The 22,861-nt window shown below is 35.9% G+C and overlaps 1 protein-coding gene across 5 annotated transcripts in view; it reads left to right on the top strand.

Annotated features, from left to right (window-relative positions):
* The window catches only part of POU2F1 (POU class 2 homeobox 1), a 179,688-nt gene that overhangs the window by 131,289 nt on the left and 25,538 nt on the right, over positions 1 to 22,861 (top strand). For 4 of the 5 annotated variants that reach the window (XM_060296871.1, XM_030875579.2, XM_060296882.1 and 1 more), the window contains 9 exons: positions 734 to 834; positions 3,093 to 3,146; positions 5,042 to 5,161; positions 7,318 to 7,506; positions 8,947 to 9,073; positions 10,188 to 10,282; positions 15,634 to 15,810; positions 20,245 to 20,386; positions 21,936 to 22,081. In XM_060296871.1, the coding sequence (XP_060152854.1) occupies positions 734 to 834; positions 3,093 to 3,146; positions 5,042 to 5,161; positions 7,318 to 7,506; positions 8,947 to 9,073; positions 10,188 to 10,282; positions 15,634 to 15,810; positions 20,245 to 20,386; positions 21,936 to 22,081 (1,151 nt within the window). The remainder of the gene's footprint in view (positions 1 to 733; positions 835 to 3,092; positions 3,147 to 5,041; positions 5,162 to 7,317; positions 7,507 to 8,946; positions 9,074 to 10,187; positions 10,283 to 15,633; positions 15,811 to 20,244; positions 20,387 to 21,935; positions 22,082 to 22,861) is intronic. The other variant, XM_030875576.2, reaches the window with a different exon arrangement.

Here is a 22,861-nt window from a genome sequence, read left to right as displayed (position 1 = left end):
GGTATGTCTTTCCATAGATTAGTCCTATCCTAACATTAGATTGCAGTATATGTGGTTAAAGGCACTGGCATAACATTTAGAAAATTATAATGATAGCAGAGCCCTTGCTAATTAGATGCACGCCACAATCTATACTTTGGGATTGAAGAAATTAGTAAAACCATTTTGTTTATCTTGTAAATGATTGCTTTTACTGTCAGATTGTCATTTATTAAGGCATTTTAAGTTAAGAGTAAATTCATCTCGGTCTTGGCAAAGTCACCTGTGAATTTCTTCTGTCCAAGCCAAGTACTGAGAAGGGAGAGACTAGAAGAGAGCCTTGGTACCCCCCTTAGAACTCTGTCTCTACCAGTCTTCACGACAGTATAATAATGATAATCTCTTCTTCAAGCCACCTTAGGTTTCATGCTTGTTCTGACCCCACTTGCTCTCCAGTCACTGCTTTCCCTTCTGAACTAACACAATCTTATGATTGTAATTCATTATTTATAATTTTGTTTCTGTTTCTTAAGCTTTATCTGTGTTCATGTACTTGTCCTACAGTACTACCTTTAGAAGAAAAATCATTTTACTGTATTTCCTTGTTCTTTTGAATCTCTTCTCCTCCTTGGAGGTACTTAGAAAAATGCTTATACAAAATAGGTACTTGATAAATGCACCTCTTTAAGAAAAGTCTGGTGCTTATTTCAGTTTTTGTATTTTTAATAGTTATATTATTTTGCTTGCTTTGTAGGCACACAAACCAATGGTCTGGACTTTCAGAAGCAGCCTGTGCCTGTTGGAGGAGCAATCTCAACAGCCCAGGCCCAGGCTTTCCTTGGACATCTCCATCAGGTAGAATGTTCTGCTCAACCATATGTGAGAGTAAAAAACGGAGGCGTGGAATGCTAGGGCCTGGGGAAGCGATTTCAGAATGTGGGACTGTTTAAGTTGATTAAAGCCTGGTGCTATCAGCATCTAATCATGTCATTCTGAATGGTTAGTATGGAATCCTATAGCTTAGTTGACTGTATAGCTATTGACCCCACAGCTGTGTGAACAAAAGAGTTCCTTGTTACAAACAGAATATATTTATGACAACTGGGTTACTGTTTTTGTGAGTGTGGTCTGTGATGGCTGACTGAAGGTAGTAAATGACAAAGTCATCCAAAATGATGTAGCTCCCATTGCCTGAGACCTGCTCTGTAAGGCTCTGAGCTCACAGCTCATAGCCCTTCTTTAAAACAGCTTCAGACCATTTTGATTTGGGCTACTCAGAGCCTTTGCTTGACTGTGAACCCCCTGGTTTGGGGTTCAACTTTATTACCCTTATGTTACATGAATTTCTCCCAAGTCTAAAACAGGCTGTGGATTCTGTTCATCCACATTTTAGCTTTAAGGTATAGGGAAGGAGAATATAAAAACAAACATTGACTCCCCAAGAGTTTTGGGATGTGGGAACTGGTTGAAAATGGAAAGTAAATAAAACAATGAAAACATTTGGGAGATAGATTATCAGAGTGTCTCAACCCCTTGATTTATATTAACATAAATCAAGATTTATTTATGATAAATTTATTTATGACTTATTAGAGCAATACTTTGTGTAACTTGGTGATCTTTACCTCAGATAAACCCTAGAACCAATTTAGTGTTCAAATTGTGTTGGTCAGCAGTGTTGGTGGTAGTGACTTTAGTGATGATAGCGCCTGATGGTATTAGTGGTAGAGGTTCAATGAAAAGCACATATGGACATAAAATAGTAGATATTCAATAATTATTTGTTGAACAAATGAATGAATGAATGAATGGTAAAATATATGGGAATACAGGAAGAAATGATTAACTCATCCTGTGTAGTCTCTAAGACATTATCGTAGAGAGGATTTTTGAGCCAAGTTTTAAAGGTTGTTGGGAGCTAGCTAAATGGAGTTGTAAAGGGATGCTCTCACTTTTTATTTTCAACTTTCTATTTTGAAAACTTTCAAATCTATAGAAAAGTTATAACCGTAGAACAATTTTCAACCAAAAGCTCTTCATCTGGCATCACTAATTGTTACTTTATTACCATATATTCTTAATCTGTGTGTGTTTGTACACATACATTTTGTGTGTTTATATATATGTCAACTTGTCCCATTATTGTGATACTGAATTTGATCATTTGATTAAGGTAGAGTCTCAGATTTGTCTACTGTAAAGGTAACTTTCTTCCTCATAATTAGTAAATAATGAGGAGATACTTTAAGACTTGTAAATATCTTGTTCCTCAACAGACTTTTACCCAGAAACATCATGATTTAAATAAAATTACAAAGAAACTTTATCTCCTTTAAATCTTTGTACCTGAAACTCTTTCCTCTGGCTCTTTGACTTCTTAGCCTTTAATCTTAAACATACTATCTTTTCATATAATTCTCCCTTGGTTATACTATGTCTAAAGTGTGTTCTCCAGAAATCTCTGGATTTTGTTCTGTTTTAGGTGCTTTTTTCTCTTTTCTCTCTCTTTTTTGTTTTTTATTTGGGGGGAGGGTTCTTATTTCAACTCACAGGACTTTCAGTTTAAATAAAGGACACCGCACTCAGTTAATTTTAGTTAGCTCTGAACTCTATACTGATCTCCATACCAACACTTATATTTAAGTTCAGGAAATCTTGATGCTGTGTGATAAATCCAAAATGGAATTCTTATCTTCATGTTAATGACACTACCATTTTCTGAGTCTTCCAAATTTGAACCTGGAATAATACATGACTTTTTTTTTCTTCATCTATATCCAGTCAGTTGCCATGATCCTATGTAGCACCTTGAAATACTGTTCATGTTTCCTACTTCTAATTCCCACTGCTGCCATTCTAGGGTTGGTTTCCATGTATTCTATCCTAGTTTATATAACAATCCAGTTATTTTGTACAATGTTGCTCAATTTGGATTTGTCTGATGTTTCATCACAATTAGATCAGGTTATATACTTTGGGAAGGAATACACTATAAATAACGCTTGGTTCTAACTCAGTAAAACATACATTTGTAGAGGCTTGTTGATGACCACCTCTAATGATGGATGTCAACAGTATTAGACTAGAACTTCCCCGATTTCTTTACTTAATAGGTCCAGCTCGCTGGAACAAGTTTACAGGCTGCTGCTCAGTCTTTAAATGTACAGGTAAGCTGGGATATGGGATTATGGATCAATTTTTCTATTCATTTTTACCATATTTTTCTAATTTTCTGCAATGAGTATACAATAATTTTATAATGAAAATACTTAGAATTATTACTTTTTTTCTTACGGAATCTCATAAAGATTTAAATAATGATAATAGTTGCCATTAATGAAAATCCATTTTATATTATTCCACTGTGAATGTCCAAAGGTGAACAAGAAAAGTCTACTTTTAAAGTTTTATATGTAAGTTCGGTAAAAATGTTTCTCAGTTGTACAGCCATAACACATGCCTAAACACAAAGCAAAAGAATACCTTAAATGTCCTTTTGTTTCCAAATATATTTTTATTTATCATTTTTCATATCTTAGGAAAACACTATAGTATAGGAAAGAGCACTGGAATGAAAGACAGAGGTCCTAGGTTTGAATTCTCATTCTGCCACTAACTAGCTGTTTGAACTTTGGCAAGTCACTTAACCTCCTGGGGCGCATTTTTTTCTTATACAGTTGGCCCTCCCCTCCCCAGGTTCCACATCTGCTGGTACAGAGGGCTGGCTGACTGTGAGGGACTTTAGCATCCACAGATTTTGGTGTCCATGGGGGGTCCTGGGACTAATCCTCTGTGGATACCAAGGGGCAACTGCGTGTATTTAAGTGGGGAAATTTAGAAGATTGCCAGAGGTCCTCTCTGCTCTAAAATGTTGTGAGTTTGAGGATTGCAATTAAACATATTTATAAACATTAATGGGCTTCATACAGTCAAAATTTTGAAGATAACACTTAAATCTGGGTGCTTTGTTTCTATGAACCATATGGTAAAACGTGCAAAGTTCAAGTATTATGCATGACTCCATAATATTTCAATCAACCTGCTGCTTCCTTTCATTATAGTGTTTAGGTAACTAACAGTCAAGAGGAAAAAACAGTATTCTGGAAGGTTGATTTCAGTGTTGCTAATGACTAAAGACCTTGGGTTGAGCATTCCATGAAACCGAGTAGAGTATGGACCTAGTAACACATGGAGACAAGAAGAGAAAAGAAAAGGAGATAATGTGACCTTCCTTTCTGAGAGGGAGGAGGCGGAAAATTGCCTTGGTTTCCATGGTAAACTTTCATCCCTTAGAGAGATGTTGGCAAACAGGCTGAATCTCCAGTGCGGAATGTTTACAGTCTTGCACTGTAATTATCTCTCAATGACTGGCAGAATTAATCAGAGCCTTTATGTTAATTAGCCTTGCTGCAGTCCCCAAAACAGGTGGTGGGAAATATGCAAATCTATGCAGAATTTTCATGCTCTGCATAACCAGTTTTAATTACCATAAAATTTTCTCTCAGTGCCCCTTTCCAGGAGTATGTTCTCTTTCCCTCTTGACTGCAGCATTTTCTCTCTAAGTTTGTGTGTTACTTGATGGGGGATGCTAAATTTATAGTTCTTCAAAATATTAGATGAAAAGTTCTGTGGGTCAAGTAATCAATTTATAAGATGGTATATAAGGAAGTTTTAGACTGACCACCAAAGACATGTCAAAATGTTGGAATGGAGGGTCTGTCTAATGTAAACATAGGTTGAAATTGTATTCTTCACGTACTCCTTACTTCCAGAGTTGAGGATTTGGGTTTGTGAAAAATTCTGTTGACTTGTGGAGGACCAAATTATTTTTTCTTCTTAAAAATTATAATTGCAGCTTTGCTGATATTGGAACAAAAAGTCTGAAAACTTAATACATAAAATTAGGAAAATACAAAGGTTTAGAAGAAAGGAAAAGAGTGAAATCAGAAAACTCATGATTAGATAAGTCTGTATTGTAAATAATTCTTAAAACATGGAATTGTGAGTACATTTTTTTAAAATCAACTATTTTAAATCTTTTATTCCCCCCGCCCCACCTCAGTCTAAATCTAATGAAGAATCGGGGGATTCACAGCAGCCAAGCCAGCCTTCCCAGCAGCCTTCAGTGCAGGCAGCCATTCCCCAGACCCAGCTCATGCTGGCTGGAGGACAGATAACTGGGGTAAGTTTTCACTGAGAAATTTGTAACAAACTTTCTCTGTGTCAGAACTGCCACTGGGGGACTTCCCTGACAGTCCAGTGGTTGAGACTTTGCCTTCCAGTGCAGGGGGTGTGGATTTGATCCCTGGTCAGGGAGCTAAGGTCCCACATGCCTCACTGCCAAAAAACCAAAACATAAAACAGAAGCAATATTGTAACAAATTCAATAAAGACTTTAAAAAAATGGTCCACATCCAAAACTTTCAAAAAAAAAAACTGCCATTGGTCAATATCTGATTAGATCTGTTGGCTGTAGCAGACAGTAGTAACATGGCTATGCCTGGCACTGTTATGTCTTTAAAGGAACTTCCTGCACCGTAAGCAGCTCTGAGAAAGGAACTATCTTTGTCACGAGTTTTCAGGGTATTTTTTCTTACTATTGCAGATATGCTCTGGGTAAACTAAGGACTTTTTAAAATTCACGTTTCAACCGTTGCTTCATCATGCAGTGGCGTCACGATCCCATGGTTGAGACAGTTACAGTGATGAAATTGTAGTTGTCAGTTTGGAGTTATAACATCACTGCAGAGTAATGGATTAGTACCTACAAAAGAAAAACATTTTAAGTTACCGTATAGTGTTCTAAAATGAAACTTCTGATCTCATATCCTGGCTCTGTAGTTTACTGTATTGGCTAATTACTTCATCTCTCTGTGCCTCAGTTTTCCTTCAGTTAAATGAAGATGTAATAATACTTATCTAACAGTATTGTTTTAAAGATTAAGAGTAATAACATACATAAAACTCATAGAACAGTGCTTGGCATGTAGTAGCATTCAATAAATGTCATCTGTTTTTATCAGTAGTAAATTGGCCTGTGCAAATATATTAAGCTTTTAACTTTTGAGCTATCTTCGCTCTGAGACATCATTAAAAATATTTTTCCAATGTTGACAATTTGTCTATTAAGTTATCTTTTTGGGGGGGTCAAGAGGAGTGGTAAGTTATTTGTTATTCGATTCACATCACGTCAACCCACAAAATTTTTTATTTCCTTCATTTCAGTTAAGTTTGTTTTGGCAGTGATGGAAGGCTCTTTTAAGAACTGTTGCAAACTTGTTTACAAAATCCCATCAGTAGAGATTAATATATGTTTACATGTTATATAAAATATTTATAAACGTGTATCTCGAAGCGTATTGGGTTTTTGAATGATTTGATTTTGATTCTTATATCTCTAATGCACAAACTGTATCAGACCCTTTTTGAAAGAGGATTGTGCCATTAAGTGACTGTACATGCGCTTCAGAATATTCCTTCTTGGTTTGATCAGAACATGTCACCAAAAAGAAGGTAGAACATACTTATCACTTTAAGTGTGTTTGAAATAAGTTGCACTATGAAAGCAAGTTTAAATCTTCAAATACATTTCCTGTTTTCTTTGGGGTTTGTTTTGAGTGACTAGTGTTTACAATAGTTGGAGACACTTGGGATTCCAGGTTCAGAATGGCTGGAGCTTCTATTAAACTTGGGCATTAGGATTCATTTGCATGTAAAGAGAGCGGCTGTCACCACCTGTTTCACAGAGATAATGTGTTGGAAAGAGGATGTAAAGTTGCAGAGACCCAATGCTTTCAATAACAGAAAAGGCTGTTGGGGAGGAGGCTGTAGGGACTTGGAAAAGAAACAAATGGACCTCATATTCTTTAGTCATATCTTAGGACATAATGAAATGATGGAATATGGCAGGGATTCATGCTAATGGGAAGCAGCTGGGCCTTATCAGTTCTTTCCTGGTCAGATCCAGCATCCTTGTTCCTCATTCATCTGACTAATCACTTGCTGTTCTGTTGGGTGTAAATTTCTTTTCATATCCTGTCAGCATTGATTCTTTTTTTTCTTGCTTACTAGTTAATTACTTTTTTGCCTGAACCCTAGGGCCTTGGACAAGCTTGAATGATTAAGTCCAGAGTGAGGACCACCATTTTAATTTAAATGGTCTGCAAGTCCTGGTAGCTTGATGGCTAATGAACATTTTATTTTAGCCTCATGCTAACCATGTGAAGTTGGGTAGCTAAGGTTTAATACCACTTGAGTTGCTTACTTCAAAACAGTGGCCTTGCATTAGAGGCCAGTCTCCTTCAACCCTTTCCGACTGTTTGTCCTGATTTTGTTTAGCTGACTTTGACGCCAGCCCAGCAACAGTTATTACTACAGCAGGCACAGGCACAGGCACAGCTGCTGGCTGCTGCAGTGCAACAGCATTCCGCCAGCCAACAGCACAGTGCTGCTGGGGCCACCATCTCAGCCTCCGCCGCCACGCCCATGACTCAGATCCCCCTGTCTCAGCCCATCCAGATCGCACAGGTGAGTGAGTAACTCTCATTGCTGGGGCAGGAAGGGAGGAATAAAATGGCAGGTTTTCTTTGGTATTAAGCTTACTTTCTGATTGTTAGTGTGAGGTAAGTGGTGTAGCCTTCTTTACCACTGAACTAGAAATAATACATTTGTTTGCTTATTTGAGTTGATATTATAAACACATAACTGATTATTTGAATAACTGACTGTTTAAGTGACAATTCTTGAATAATTGGCTGGCATATTTCTGAAGCAGGGGATTACTGTATTTATTTTAATTAGCTAATTACAACAGGCATGGGTTCTTTCATGTGCTCTGCAGTGAATGTTGCCACCCATGTGTGAGAGAAACTGCACGTCATCTTTCTGCTAGAGTGATTAGCTCTGTGCAGAATTGCATTAGAGTGTTGTTTGGCTTTAATTTTCGCATTTTAGGGCAAAGTATCCAGAGATAATAAAAATTTATTTAAGAGGCATAGACAGTTCTACCAAGGAGGAAAAAAGCTAAATGAAATCCTTTATCTCAAGGAGAGGAAAAAAGTATAAGTAGTCATATCAGTGAAATGTATGAAGAGTTATTATGAGTCTAGTGCAGATAATTATCTTTATCCCCCCAGAGAAGGCTCAGAAATAGACTTAAATTGTAGCTAGAGTTTGACTAAACATTAAAAAAGAACCAATTAACTAAAAGTGTACAGAATAGATGTCAGGCTAATCTTTATGACTGTTATATACAATCTTTATCAAGATCATGTTTTTATTTTGGCCATTTTTTTCATCACCAAATAAATGTTTTTAGTGCCTAAGCTGTGAGACTCTATGTTGACATTATTCTAATAAGATAATATACATGAAAGTATGTTGAAAATTATAAAATACTAGGCCAATATAAGCAAGTTTAATATGTTGTAGATCAGATTTTTATATGGATAGCTATTTTTTTTAAAATTTTTACACTGATTTCTCAGTTGAGTTACATAGGCTGGTGCCACATTTCATGAATCATTATAAATCTTTTAATTTATTGATGCAAGTTCAGATGTAGCACTCTCAATTTTTGCTTAACAAGAGAAAACTCTAATCAAACACTTAAAAACTCAACCTATTCTTTTCTCACTTGAGAGAAAAACCCATATTGGTCTCTACATGTTAAAAACACAACCATAAGCATTTGTTCTGAGGGAATTTTAAATAACTGTTGAAAATTAGATACAGCATAAGTCACGACACAATATATGCCCACAGAAATAACAAGTCCTTGTAGCAGCTCCAGGTTTCTTCACATGCTTTGTGAATGCACCCAGAGCACATCCTTGTTGGGAGTTTATAAGAATGTCAAATATTAACTCTTCTTTATTTGGATGACAGAATTCATCATCTGGGAACCTTAAGATTAAGCAAGCTTTTATTTCAGAGTCTCCAATCCATGTTTTAATCCTAATTTTTTAGGATCTGCAACAACTGCAACAACTTCAGCAGCAGAATCTCAACCTGCAACAGTTTGTGTTGGTACATCCAACCACCAACCTGCAACCAGCGCAGTTTATCATCTCACAGACGCCCCAGGGCCAGCAGGGTGAGCGCCTCCTTAGAGCTTATTAGTGGTACGGTACACCAAGGCTGTCCACTTGTGTGACATACATGCTGACTACTGTCATTTTGGCCCAGAAGCTGTCCATTAGAACAGTGTTTTTATTAAATTTTATTTAACTTTAAGCTCAGTATTCATGTTGGGAAAAATATTTTTTTTGTCATGCATACCTAATTATTGAAGGTCATCCTTCACTGCCTTTCATCTGTTTAATCAGTAAGGAGGACCATGGGTTTGGCCAAAATTCTAAATTAAATCCTTCAACATGCTGAACATACATTGGATAAATTGCTTTTATGTTTCGATAGTTTTTCATGGGAATGTGTTCAAAGAATGGGCTGAGCATTGTAAGTATACGCTTCTAACAATCATTTGTTTTCTTTTAAAGTTTAAGAAGGAGAGAGTGTCATGTTAGAAATTGTGCAAATTTTGTGAATTATAAAAAACATCTTCAAGGCCTTTTAGTGCTGAATATTGTTGTGTTACTGCTGTATAAAGTTCAATCATGTTTGTAATGGAATCAGTATAGACAGTATCAGAGTATCAAGGCTTCAACTCAAGGAACATTAGTGCATCTCTATTGATTCCTCATTATTTCTGTTTTTTAGCCTTTTTTCTTCTTGATCATTCATTCCAAAATCTTTTGTTGTACAAATAACCTATTCCACTTTTAATGGATAGGATAGCCTGCACCTTTAATGAACTAGATAGTTCTCTGTCCCAGCATATACTAACTGTTTCTAATGGCTTCTGGGTTAAGAAGTTGAGCTTTTTTTTTTTTTTTGGAGTTTCAAGCTGCTTCCATTTAGAATGCTTCTTCACTTTCATCCATTCCTTGGTAAAATAAAGAATTGGCCAATCAGAGAGGTTATTCAGGTTACGCTAAAGACATCTACCAGTTTTAGTTTGTTCCATATCTTATTGCCCAAATTGTATTTAACAAGACTGAATTTTAGGCAAATAAGACATTAAGAGTTTTAAGACCAGTAAGCCTATCTGGGGATCAGTTGGAAATTTTCACTTCACTTTCTCATTTTTTCTTTTGCCATTTGTTCAAGGTAATCTTTAATGTTTGACATAACATGTTTGTGTTTTACAGGTCTCCTGCAAGCGCAAAATCTTTTAACGCAACTACCTCAGCAAAGCCAAGCCAACCTCCTACAGTCGCAGCCAAGCATCACCCTCACCTCCCAGGTCGGTTTTCTTCCATGAGGGTTGCTTTCTTTTATCCTGTTGTCTTGAGACTCTGTGGGGATTTGTTTAACTTAAAACCACAACCCCTTAATAAAAATAATTCAAATAGTTTTAAAAAACTCACCAAAATTTCAAAGCTGGGCTTATCAGCTTGATAAAGCAGTGCTACCAAATTGATGTAGTCTTTGAAAATCTTCAAGGAGTCCCTATTTTCTTATATTTTCATAAAGAATAACTGTGTTAGCACCAAATGATTAATGAGTTCTGGCTGTTTGACCACCCTCCCCACCCTGATATTTGGCAGTAGAGATTACCACTTGAGCTAGACCTAGAGCCTGAGTTAAAACCTATCATTGCCCTTTGCTCCTTCTCAGAAACTGCAGAGAAGCTCTTATCTCTGTGTTTTATTCCATCTCAACTTTTAGATGTTGCTTTAGCTAATTTTTACCAGAGTTTAAGGCATCTAGAGGGTCTAGGCAGGTCTAGGCGTCTAGAGGTTTAAGCTTTAGATCTAGTTCTGTTTCTTTCCTAGCTGTGACTTTGAGCATGTCATTTCACCTCTCTGCACCTCTGTTTCCTCATAGGTAAATTAGGTGATTGAACTAGCTGATCCTGAATTCCCCTTCCATCTCTGATTCTCTTTGTCCATAATCGTGGAAGTTATCAGTTAACGCTAACAAATTACTAGATTTGACAAAATTCAACAACTTTATGATAACAACTCTTCTAGGAATTAGGAGGTAACTTTCCCAGCCTGCTAAAAGGCATCTACAAATAAACCATCATAAAGACTGAATACTTTCTCCCTAAGATCAGGAACAAGGATGTCCACTGTCACCACTTTTATTCAGCATTGCACTGAAGGGCCTAGCAAGGCAATAAGACAAGAAAAATAAATAAAGGACATATAGATTAGAAAGGAAGAAGTAAACTGTCTTAATTGGTAGATGACATGATTGTCTATGTAGAAAATCCAAATCCAAGGAATCCAAATCCAAGGAATCTACAAAAAAGTTGCTGGAATTAATAGTTGAGTTTAGCAAGTATGTAGGATACAAAGTCAATATACAAAAATCTATATACTAACAACAGGCATTTGGAAATTTAAATTAAGAAGAAAAATATTTACGGTAATTAGGGATAAATTTAACAGAACATTTGTAAAACCTATATATTGAAAACTACAAAATCTTGCTGAGTGAAATTGAAGAAGACCTAAATAAATGGAGAGATATAATGTGTTCATGAAGACTTTGGTTTTAAAATGTGAGTTCTCTCCAAACTGATCTATAAATTCAACACAATCCCAATTAATATCTACAGGCTTTCTTTGTAGAAGTTTGCATGGTGTTTCTAACATTTGTACAGGATTGTAGAGGACCTAGAATAGCCAAACAATTTTGAAAATTAAGAAAGTTGATGTCAAGAATTATTATGAAATACAGTAATAAAGACAGTGTGGTAATGGCATATGAATAGAAATGGAACAGAAGTCCAGTACACTCACACACATAGAGCCAACTGATTTCCCACTAAGATGCCTAAGGATTTCAGTGGGAAAAGGAAAGTCTTGTTTCAGGTGCTGAAACAATTTGCTAGCCATAGGCAAAAAAAAAAAAAAAAAAAGAACCTTACTCCTTATTTCACAATGATACACAAAGATTAATTTGAAAAGGGTTGCAGACCTAAATTCTAGAAGAAAACTTAGGGGAAAATCTTTGTATCCTTGTGTAAGATAGTGATTTCTTAAGTGGGACACAAAAAGCGCTAACTGTAAAAGAAAACAAATGATAAATTAAATTTCATAAAAATTAAAAGCTTCTGTTGAAAAAACAAAAAGAAAAGCCACAGACTGGAAGAAAATATTCTTAAAACTTTTATCTAATAAAAGACTTGTATCCAGAATATATAAAGAACTCATACAACTCAATAAGACAACGTGGTTTTTTTTAAAAGGGAGTGTATGCAAAATATTTGAAGATACTTCACCAAAGAAGGCACGTAAATACCCAATAAGCATATGAAAAGATGCTCAAAATTATTAGTCGTTAGGAAAATGCAAAAGAAATATCACTACACACCCATTAGAATGGCAAAATTAAAAAGACTATAATAATACCAAGTGTTGATGAGAAAATAAAGCAACTACAGCTCTTATATATTGCCTGTGGGGTTGCAAATTGGTACAGACACTTTGGAAAACATCTTGGCAGTTTCTTATAAAGTTAAATATACATGTACCTTATCACTCAGCAGTTCTACTCTTAGAAATGAATGCATCTGTCCACACAAAGACCTGTGTATGACTGACTGTTCATAGCAGTTTTATTCGTAATCACCCCAAAGTGGAAACAGCCTAAACATTCATCAGCTGGTGAATAGATAACATGAATTTTGGCATATCTATATGATGGAATGCTACTCAGCCATAGAAGGAAATGTACTTCTGATACATTCAACGTCATGTATGAATTTCAGAAGCATTATGCTAAGTGAAAGAAGCCAAACATAAAAGACTGTATACTCTATGATTCAATTTATATGGCATTTTACAACAGACAAAACTATAGGGACAGAAATCATGTCAGTGGTTGCCAGGGGATGGGGGCTAGGGGTGGGGATTGACAGCAAAGGACACAATGAAACTTTTGGGGGTGATGGAAATTTTCTGAATCTTAATTGTGGTAGCAGTTATATGACTATATAGTTGTCAAAACACATCAAACTGTACACTTTTAAATGGTGCACTTAACTGTGAATAAGCTGAATTATAAAAATGATGTTGGAAAAAAGCCTATACCAGCAATTCCTTCCTGGCCTACGAGCTTTGTAAACAGTGGCAGGGCTGTTGTAGCTTCATCCGGACTCCTGCTCACTGAATTTTACTCTACTATTTCTAGCTCTGGCCCAGTCCAGCCTGAGGTTTCTGGAGTTGGCGTAACTTATGTGTAACCACCCCACCAAAAGATACCCAAGCTATTTTTAGTCCTATATTATTTGAGAACGGGCCTACTTCAAGCCTAGAAATGAAGCAACCATCTGATAGTTGAGACTCACCTCTACTTATCAACCAGTTTCAGTGGGAAATTACAACCACATAGGACTCTAATATGGTTGGTACAGTTTTGGGCTCCTCCAGATGGTCATATTAAAGTTTTCTCACTGTCAACATGCCAGAGAGATAAATTTTGTTGTCTTCATTGAAGCAGGATGATAGAGAGGAGCTTACCCGAGGTGTAGGCCTGTGTAATTCCTCTTGTGCAGTTTTCAGGGCCAGTTAGTTCAGTTGGAGAAAGCATATTACTAATGGGGTCAGAGTTAGGGGTATATGACCCATTTAAATTACAAGAGAAAAGCACATAGCCATGGACTTCATCTGTAATCTTGTCCTATAATCTCTCACCTGGGCTTCTGTTCACAGGAAGGGTTAACTGAGCAGTTATGATGCAGAGTCAGGGCAGCACGTCCCAGTAGTGAATACTCAGAAGGGTGGGTTCTACTCAGGGGTTGTGAGTAAAACAGTGTAGCCTTGTGTTTGTGTAATACGGAGATTTAATATTTTCTTTAAAAAAAACAGATTTTTACCCTCATATCTGCAAATAAACTTTAGATGGATTTCAATAATTAAATATTTTAAAAGACATAGAAGAAGCTAGCAGAATATTAAAAGGAATTTTATCCAAGTTAGAAATAAAGCTTTCTCAGATTTGAAGCAACAGAAGATATTAGAAAGGAAAAAAACAAAAGTTCACCCAAATTATAATTTAAGACTTATGTATACTGAAAAATAAAAGGAAAAAAGCAGATTGGGAAAATTACTTGTATTAATACAACAGACAAAGGCTTTATCTATAACATTTGATTGAGCTCTTTAAGGATAAGGGTGAGAGTAAGGATGTCATTACAAATGGGTTACAGATGTGAGTTCAATTCACATGAAACGAAATACAGATAATAATTAACATGTGGGGAAAATTTGGCTTTAAGTAATAAGAGAAATATGAATTAAGGAAACAGCAAAGTACAATTTACTCCCTGAGTTAGCAAAACATTTTTTAAAACTGCTAAAACAAATCATGTGGAGAACATGGTATAGTGAGAACCAGCATTATGTATGATGTATACCAAAAGCCATGAAATTGTTTATGATGTACTCTTTATCCAGTTATAGAAAATCCTTTGTAAATTTATCTCAAAGAACTAATTACAAAGGTGGAAAACAGAACTGTATGCACAAGAGTTTTTCATTGTGGTGTTGCCTGTTAGTGAAAACAAATGAAAAAGTGCCTAGCAATGAAGAAATTGTTAAATAAATTATGATAATATTACCTTTCAGTCAGCCTTTGAAAATGATAATTACAATGATTGAAACAACATAGGGAAAAAAATTAAAACATAATGTTAAGTGAGAAAAGCAGAGTATAAAATTGTTACCATAATTACAGTTAAGGTTAAGAACGTAGATCTGAGGGAGGATGAAAACTTCTAGGGGTAATGGATAAATTTAGGGCATTGTATATGGTGATGGTATATATTCATGGATGTTTATTTAATCTTCAAACTCATCAAGATGTATACATTATACGTGTACAGCTTTTTTGTATGTCAGTCATACCTCAATTAAATAAAAAAAGTTCACTCTTCGATTTTATGCCCTATGGTCCATTCCAATGTATTAATCATATTTAAAAAATTACTCCGATCTGTGGGATGTATGCCTTGTTAGTAGAGATTTGAAAATTGTAATTTGTGAGAAACATTTACAGATTAAATTTAGTGCAACAAATTAAAAACAGCATAAAAAATGTAGCTCTATGGATGAAAACTTGAACAAGTAGACTGAAGTGAAGCTATTGTTATTTAAACTGTAGGTGATTTACTTTTCCCCCTTAAAATAGTTTTAATAATCTTATATGTTTTTTATAATATTGTGTTACAAGTTGGAGATATGATAGTGATAAGACGGGTATGGTCTCTGCTGTTTTGAAACTTATAGTTTAAGTGGCATGTTTATTATGATATAGATTCTTAAAAATAAAGACTGATTTATTAAATGGCATGAGATGCATGTATTCAAGCCATTTGAAAACCCAAAGACAATGGATTTCATTTTTGTGTATTCAAGTCTTTTCCATAGACTTACATGTTTAACCTTAACTGTAACTGTAGTGTATATAGCATCACACTCTGCTTTTCTCACTGGGTATTATGTTGTACCTTCTACAGTGACACATGGTCTTCATAGTTCTTGAATACAGCCATTTCCTTAAATTGTTTACTTGCAGCCATTCCGGATATAAACTTAAATATCTTGGTGTATGTTTGTTCTTATTCTTTTGTTCCTTCTCTAGCAGCCAGCCACCCCAACACGCACAATAGCAGCAACCCCAATTCAGACACTTCCACAGAGCCAGTCAACACCAAAGCGAATTGATACTCCCAGCTTGGAGGAGCCCAGTGACCTTGAGGAGCTTGAGCAATTTGCCAAGACCTTCAAACAAAGACGAATCAAACTTGGATTCACTCAGGTAAGATGAACCCACCTTTAACTTAGATTTCCCTCCTTGGCTGGGTCCAAATATTTGCTTTCCATGTCCAAAGAGACTTCTAAGGAGCAATATATTTCTCAGCCTTCTTTTTCAGTTTTAGACTGTAACTTGTTGTTAGCCATTTTCTGCATTTATAAGTTTAGACTTTCATCGTATGTATTCATTTATAAATTTATAATTTATTGTTAGGTTAAAATCGTTAAGATTTCTCTCAGAACACAGGCCTCTGAAATTAGAATAATACCAATACATGGAGAGAATTTAAAAGATTACGTTGGAGGATGATATAACTATACTGAGGGCTTTGTTATTTGAAAAACATCTGGTTCTAGACCTTCGTGCTACATATGTGTAAGACTGAGAGGAGTAAAGATTACAAGGTCTTTTATAGTAGCTGAAAGGGGAAATGTTTGAAAGACTTGTTTGAAACCATTTTTTGGAAGAGAGAAAGGGGTGGTGGAAACACACACACACACACACACACACACACACACACACACACACACACACACACACACACACACACACACACACACACACACACACACACACACACACACACACACACACACACACACACACACACACACACACACACACACACACACACACCCCGAACTGAGACTGATTAATCAAATGGGAATCTGTTGAAGATGAAAATTCCAAATTAATTTTTTAAAATGTCACCTAGCAGACGGCTTTTAAAGTATAATAAGCTTAATGGTTTAAACAGGCGTTGGGGTATATGGGTTTTGCCCAAGCACTCCTACTGACTCACTCTTTAATTAACCTGTCACAAGTAATACTTTTTAAAGCAGGAAAAGAATTAAACTGAATGACATTTATGTAAAATGATATAGGATCATTAGGTGAAATAAAATTACTGAAGTATAGATTGGATTGGGCATTTTAATGGAATCAGGAGAAACATGATGGTTTTTTCCCAGAGAATATAATTACTGTTTGAAATTTAAGCCACCACTTAAATACTATCCAAATTATTTTATGTTGAAAGTACAGTAGTGTGCCACCTACTCACTAGTGAGCCTAGTGCGGTCACTGGGCTCCTCCAAAATGACATCCCTGTGTTTTTAAGAACAGGCTTTTATTCCTTATATTTCTTTGGTAATTTATTTTTGCTCAAAGAAACTATTTATTGAGAACATAAAATGTTTTTTTTTAATAGATGTAATTTTAGAGAAAATGCACATATTTGTGAGGAGTCTCAGTTGGGAAGGAACAAATGACAATTCAGAAAGATTTTAGTACTTTTTAAACATCTAAACCATGTGGCTTGTTTTCAAAAAAGAAAGCTAAAAGATACAACTAGATCAATAGGGGTAAATTAATAAGCTTAAATAAGTATAAGGTTGGCATGTTTAGCAGTGCTTCAGCTCTTAGGCTATTAGCACAGCATACTCTTACGTTTCCTAGGAGATTGTTGCCTGAGTGATATGCCAGGGATGTTAAGGCCTTTAAAAATCTTTAACTTTTACCCAGATAGTGGTTTGCCTTTTTGTGGCATTTGACCCAACATACTGCCAGGGTTGTTGCTCTTTCTCTCTCTCTCTCTCTCCTTTTTCTATAAAAGAGCTTCCCTATGGTCTGGTGTTCTGCTGTATGGTTTTATTCTATTATTTGGCACAGCTCTTCCTTATTTTTCAAAATGACTTTGACTTTAGCAGTGGCAACATTTCACAGACCTTGACTGTGTGGACTAAGGCACATAATTACTGGTGCAGAATGGGAAGATCAACGTTTTTTTTTAAGTCAGATACCTCAACTATAGTTTTTTAAACATTGCTTTGTATCTAATTTATTTATACACACACACAGAGGGTAAGTTAGACATTCCAGTCATTAGTTGAAACAAACAAACAAACAAATCTCTATTCTCTGAGTAAATATACATGTTATTAGGTGTTTTAAACAGTAGTTGTTTTCTAACTTTATAATTGGTTATTAAGGATTACTGTAGATGTCATTACATAATTAGAAGGCATGCCATAGTCTAACACCATCCATCACATGTGATACATTAATTATATCCTAATCCCAGTCTTTGTTTCTTTTTTCCTTTGCTTTTTAAAATATATACATGTAATATAGTTCAGATACAGTATAGTTCAGTTTAGGGATATAATATAGTTCAGATTAGGTATGAGTCAACTGCTTCAAACATTTACTTTTGTGAGGGGGAGAACCTAAGATGGTTGTGAGTTATAAAAGCACTAAACCAAGCTTATATCAAATTAGTGAAAATTAGTATATTAACTGAGGTACCTGTTGATTTTTAGTCAATGAAATCCTTTAAATGTGAAGTACAATTGTATTATAAATCTCAGTTAAGTGGATTTGTCATTTATTGCCATAGTTTGCGTTAGTTGATGGCCTAGCTTTATTTCCAGCCACCAACTGAAGGCATTGTTTCTTATTTTGATGTGATTTTTGAATAGGTATTTCATTTTTTTTATATTGTCATTATTGTTACTTTTCATAGAAAGGTATTACAGAAGTTTGTGAACAATTTTTAGTGAATTATGCAATTATAATGTCAGAAAACATTTATTACCATCTGACTTCTACAGCAGGTCTTACATTCAAAGAGTTACAGGGTTTAGTTGGCCTTAGTTTTCTAGAAAGCTGTAATCTAAACAAAGTGACCAAGACATGAATATATGTGACACACAAAGCATAGTTCAATGCCTGACGTGTAGTAGGCAACTAGTGAATATTTGTTCACTAAATGAAGTCAGCTTTAATAAATGTATAGAGATAACACTGTAGATAAAATCTATAAATATATTTATAGATATATTTGTATATAGAGAAAATGGATAACACTTATGCTCTACTCACACTGTCCTGGTTCTTTGGGTTTTACTACAATTGGAAGGAAATCAATAAGCAGTCTACTTTTGCTCTACTTCTGTGAGATAGTATATTTAGAGGTGTCAGTAAAACTTTCTGTGATGATGGAAATGTTCTGTATTTGTGCCATCCAGTACAATAGCCACTATCCACATGTGGCTGTTGAGTACTTGAAAGGTGGCTAATAGTGCTAAGGAACTAAATTTTTAATTTATCTGATTTTGAATTAATTTAAATTTAAATAACCACATGTGGCTGGTGGTTATTTAAATGCCCATCTATCCTATGGGAAAGATTAGAATATAGATCAGTTGGAGTTCAGGTATTCTCAATGTCTCATTTTATCGTACAGTTCTAACATTTCTCCTCTATTAAACTTTTTATCAGAAGTTGCTCCCCAGTAAGAAATTGGAGTTTAAAAAGAAATGTTTTCTTTTCCCTGACTAACCCCTAATGCAGGTGCTAATAAACAATGTACTATCCAAAAGATGGATTGTAGTGGAGAGAAATCAAAGGACTGGGATAATCCTAATTCAAAATGAGTGTTGTCAGGATAGTTGGGAGTTGGCTGTCTCTAGTGGAATTAGCTATGTCGTATTTTGGACCAGAAATGTTGCTTTTCTGCCCTGTCACTGAACTAACTGAAATGAGAGCGTGAATTATTTCCACCCCATGAGCTTCTATTATCTATATATACAATAACTATTCAGATATGCCTTTTTCAGCTTTAACAAGAGAGATTCAGCTGGAGGAAAAGCACTCTATACATTTCAAAGGTTATAGGCTTATAGAGAAAGATATTTTTTGTAATATATTCAGGGGATCATTGTTCTATTGCTGTAAGGTTACCAAGTTTCCAGTGCCCATAAAGGTTTGACTAAATGGGTCAAACCTCTCTACTGTGAATTTCTATCTCTATAATGGTTACAAAAGTAGTCTTTTTAGAATACCTGGTTTTTGTAACAAACTTTGAAATCCAAACTAAGGGTGGAAAGGAGATTTTTTTCACTGCTTCCAGAAATGCTTTACAGGAAAAAAATAAAAGAATGAGGCATTATTTCTAAATTTTAAAGTGATTTACGGGAAGTTTGGTTAGTTCAGAAATACCTAAGGTTATCCAGACAGTTACATCTATTAACCCTGTAGGTGATACAGGTTAACTGATTTTTAAAGATTACTTAGATCACTTTGGTTGCATCAATTAAGGGACTTGGTAGAATTTCAGCACTACCTTTTGAGAGTTAGTAGAAACACTTGATATCTCAATTATTACATAAGGTAGCAAGAAGAGATTCAAGATGGAGGGAATATGGAACAGTTTTGAATGTTGTCACAGTCAAGACCTAACTAACAGAGTCCTCACTGGAATACTGTGCTCAGCTTAGGAATGGATGTTTTTGTAGGACCCAGTAAATGGAATGATTGTTGGTTCTTTGTCTGGAACAGTTATTGGAGCAGCACCCTCGAGTGAAGACCATAACATTAGATGAACCTTTTCTCCCTCTCTTTCTCTCCCCTCTCCTCTTCTGTATTACTCTGCAGGGCGATGTTGGGCTTGCTATGGGTAAACTGTATGGAAATGACTTCAGCCAAACTACCATCTCTCGTTTTGAAGCCTTGAACCTCAGCTTTAAGAACATGTGCAAGTTAAAGCCACTTTTGGAGAAGTGGCTAAATGATGCAGGTGGGTGAATGTATAAAACATTTCCTCATTGTTCATTGAAATTGTATAGGAGAGATTGTTGTATTAATTGGGGTTTATATTTCTTATTACATTATTGGTACTACAGAACCTTGAAGCTCACAATCTTTGGAGGAGCAATATAAATTATGACTACATAAATCAGAGAGCTAATTCATTTAAGTAGGCTAGTAATTACAAGGTACATAATCAGCAATAATTTTTAGCTTTCGAATATTTCTTGTATTTGAGCCCAGGGTGAGAGACAGTTGAAGGAAGTTGAAGAGGGGACCTAGAGAATATTAAATTTAGTAAGTCAAAGACATATACTATATGATATCACTTATATGTGGAATCTAAAAGATAATACAAATGAGTCTATATACATTTAGAAACAGACTCAGACATAGAAACAAACTTACGGTTACCAAAATGGGAGAGGGAGGGAGGGACATATTAGGAGTATGAGTTTAATAAATGCAAACTACTAGTATACATAAAATAGATAAGCAACAAGGATCTGCTGTATTGCACAGGAAATTATATTCAGTATCTTATAATAGCCTATAATGGAATATAATCTGAAAAAATATATGTAACTGAATCACTTTGCTGTATACGTGAAACTAACACAATATTGTAAATCAACTATACTTCAATTTTAAAAAAATGACCACCAATTTTATACACAAATTGAGCTGTTAGTTTTAACTTAATGTGTTTTGTGCTGAAGTTTCCCTTTGGAAATTTTGAATTTTGAGTCACGGAATCATAGACTATGAGAGCTATAAGAAACCCTAGAGATCCCCTAGACTATGGTTCTCATTGTAGATATGAACAAAATTCAGGTCTTTGGAAAAGGCAAACCTGTAACTCCCAACCTTGGACAGTCTGATTTCGTAGTTCTGGGTATGGCCTCAGCATCTGGAATCTTTCTGAGTTCCACAGGTGAGAACCACTGGTCTGCCCCCTCCATCTCATTTTATATAGAGAGTGGAAAGAAACTCAGAGATGTCTGTAACATGCTCAGGGTCATTAAACTGTTAAATGACAGAACCTTGTTTAAAGTTTAAATAGTTTAGAAATGTTTCATTATTTGTTTGGTTTGGGGGGAAGGGGAGGAATACCAGTGAAATAAAATGAGAGGTCATTTGCAAGATAAATGTTAAACATTTGATAATTTCCAAAAAGCTTTCTTTCTTTTATCCCTAGAGCTAATAAATAAATAAGCAAACAAAACCAAAACATAAGAGCACAACTCAGAAGAGGTAGAGCTGAGAGTAAGGGTAGGAATAGTAAACTGCTTTCTCAGAAATGAATCAAAGAATAGCAATGACAGTATGGTCAACCATCCTGAGACAAAGACTGCCAATAAGAACAGCAGAAAGATCCATGGTAGTGAACAATATTTTAATGTAGGTTATGAAAACCTTTCATACTTGCTTTTAGCCTAAAATACTTTGGTCAGTTTTATTGTTGTTGTTAATACATGTATTGTGCGCATGAATCATGCTCAGCTGATTTGATTTATGTGTTTTCTTCTTTCTTACAGAGAACCTCTCATCTGATTCGGCTCTCTCCAGCCCAAGTGCCCTGAATTCTCCAGGGATGGGAATTGAGGGCTTGAACCGTAGGAGGAAGAAACGCACCAGCATAGAGACCAACATCCGTGTGGCCTTAGAGAAGAGTTTCTTGGAGGTTAGTGAGGTTTTTACTTTTCATATACATGGGATTGTCTGTATAATACTATTGTTAAGTGCCGTAGACCAGGCGTCCCCAAGAGGTCCCTGGTTCCCTGTTAGGAACCGGGCCGCACAGCAGGAGGTGAGTGGCGGTCGAGTGAGCAAAGCTTCACCTGCCGCTCCCCATCGTTTGCATCACCACCTGAGCCAGACACACACACACACACACACACACACACACACACACACACACACACACACACACACACACACACACACACACACACACACACACACACACACACACACACACACACACACACACACACCTCCACCCCTGTCCGTGGAGAGATTGTCTTCCATGAAGCTGGTCCCTGGTGCCATGAAGGTTGGGAACCATTGCCGTAGACCATAAAATATGGACTTATAAGCTTCAGCCCTAATGGATGCTTATAAATGTATTGGAGACAATGAGAACAAGTAAGTTACTGAACATAAGGAAACAAAACCAGAGTGCTTCAGGGTTCAGGAGAGACCAGGCTTAGAGATCCATGTGAGCACTCAAAGTGGGAGAGGCAGGCAGCAGCTGTAGGATACATAGGAATTCCACAGGTAGGGAGAGGTGGGGGGAAAGCGCTTCAAGCAGAGGCATCCAGAGAGAAAAGCCATGACATGCATCAGGGGAAACAAAAGTAGTTTGGTTTGGCTAAACTGTAGTGTTTGGAACCAGAACCCTGAAGGCCTTGATGAGCTATAGAGTTCAAGTTATTTCAACAGGTCTTTGGTGTGGTTTTTT

Source organism: Globicephala melas, chromosome 1 (assembly GCF_963455315.2).
Source record: "Globicephala melas chromosome 1, mGloMel1.2, whole genome shotgun sequence".
NCBI lineage: Eukaryota > Metazoa > Chordata > Mammalia > Artiodactyla > Delphinidae > Globicephala > Globicephala melas.
The sequence above is the reverse complement of the archived record's forward strand: the minus strand, read 5'-3'. Positions and strand labels throughout refer to the sequence as shown.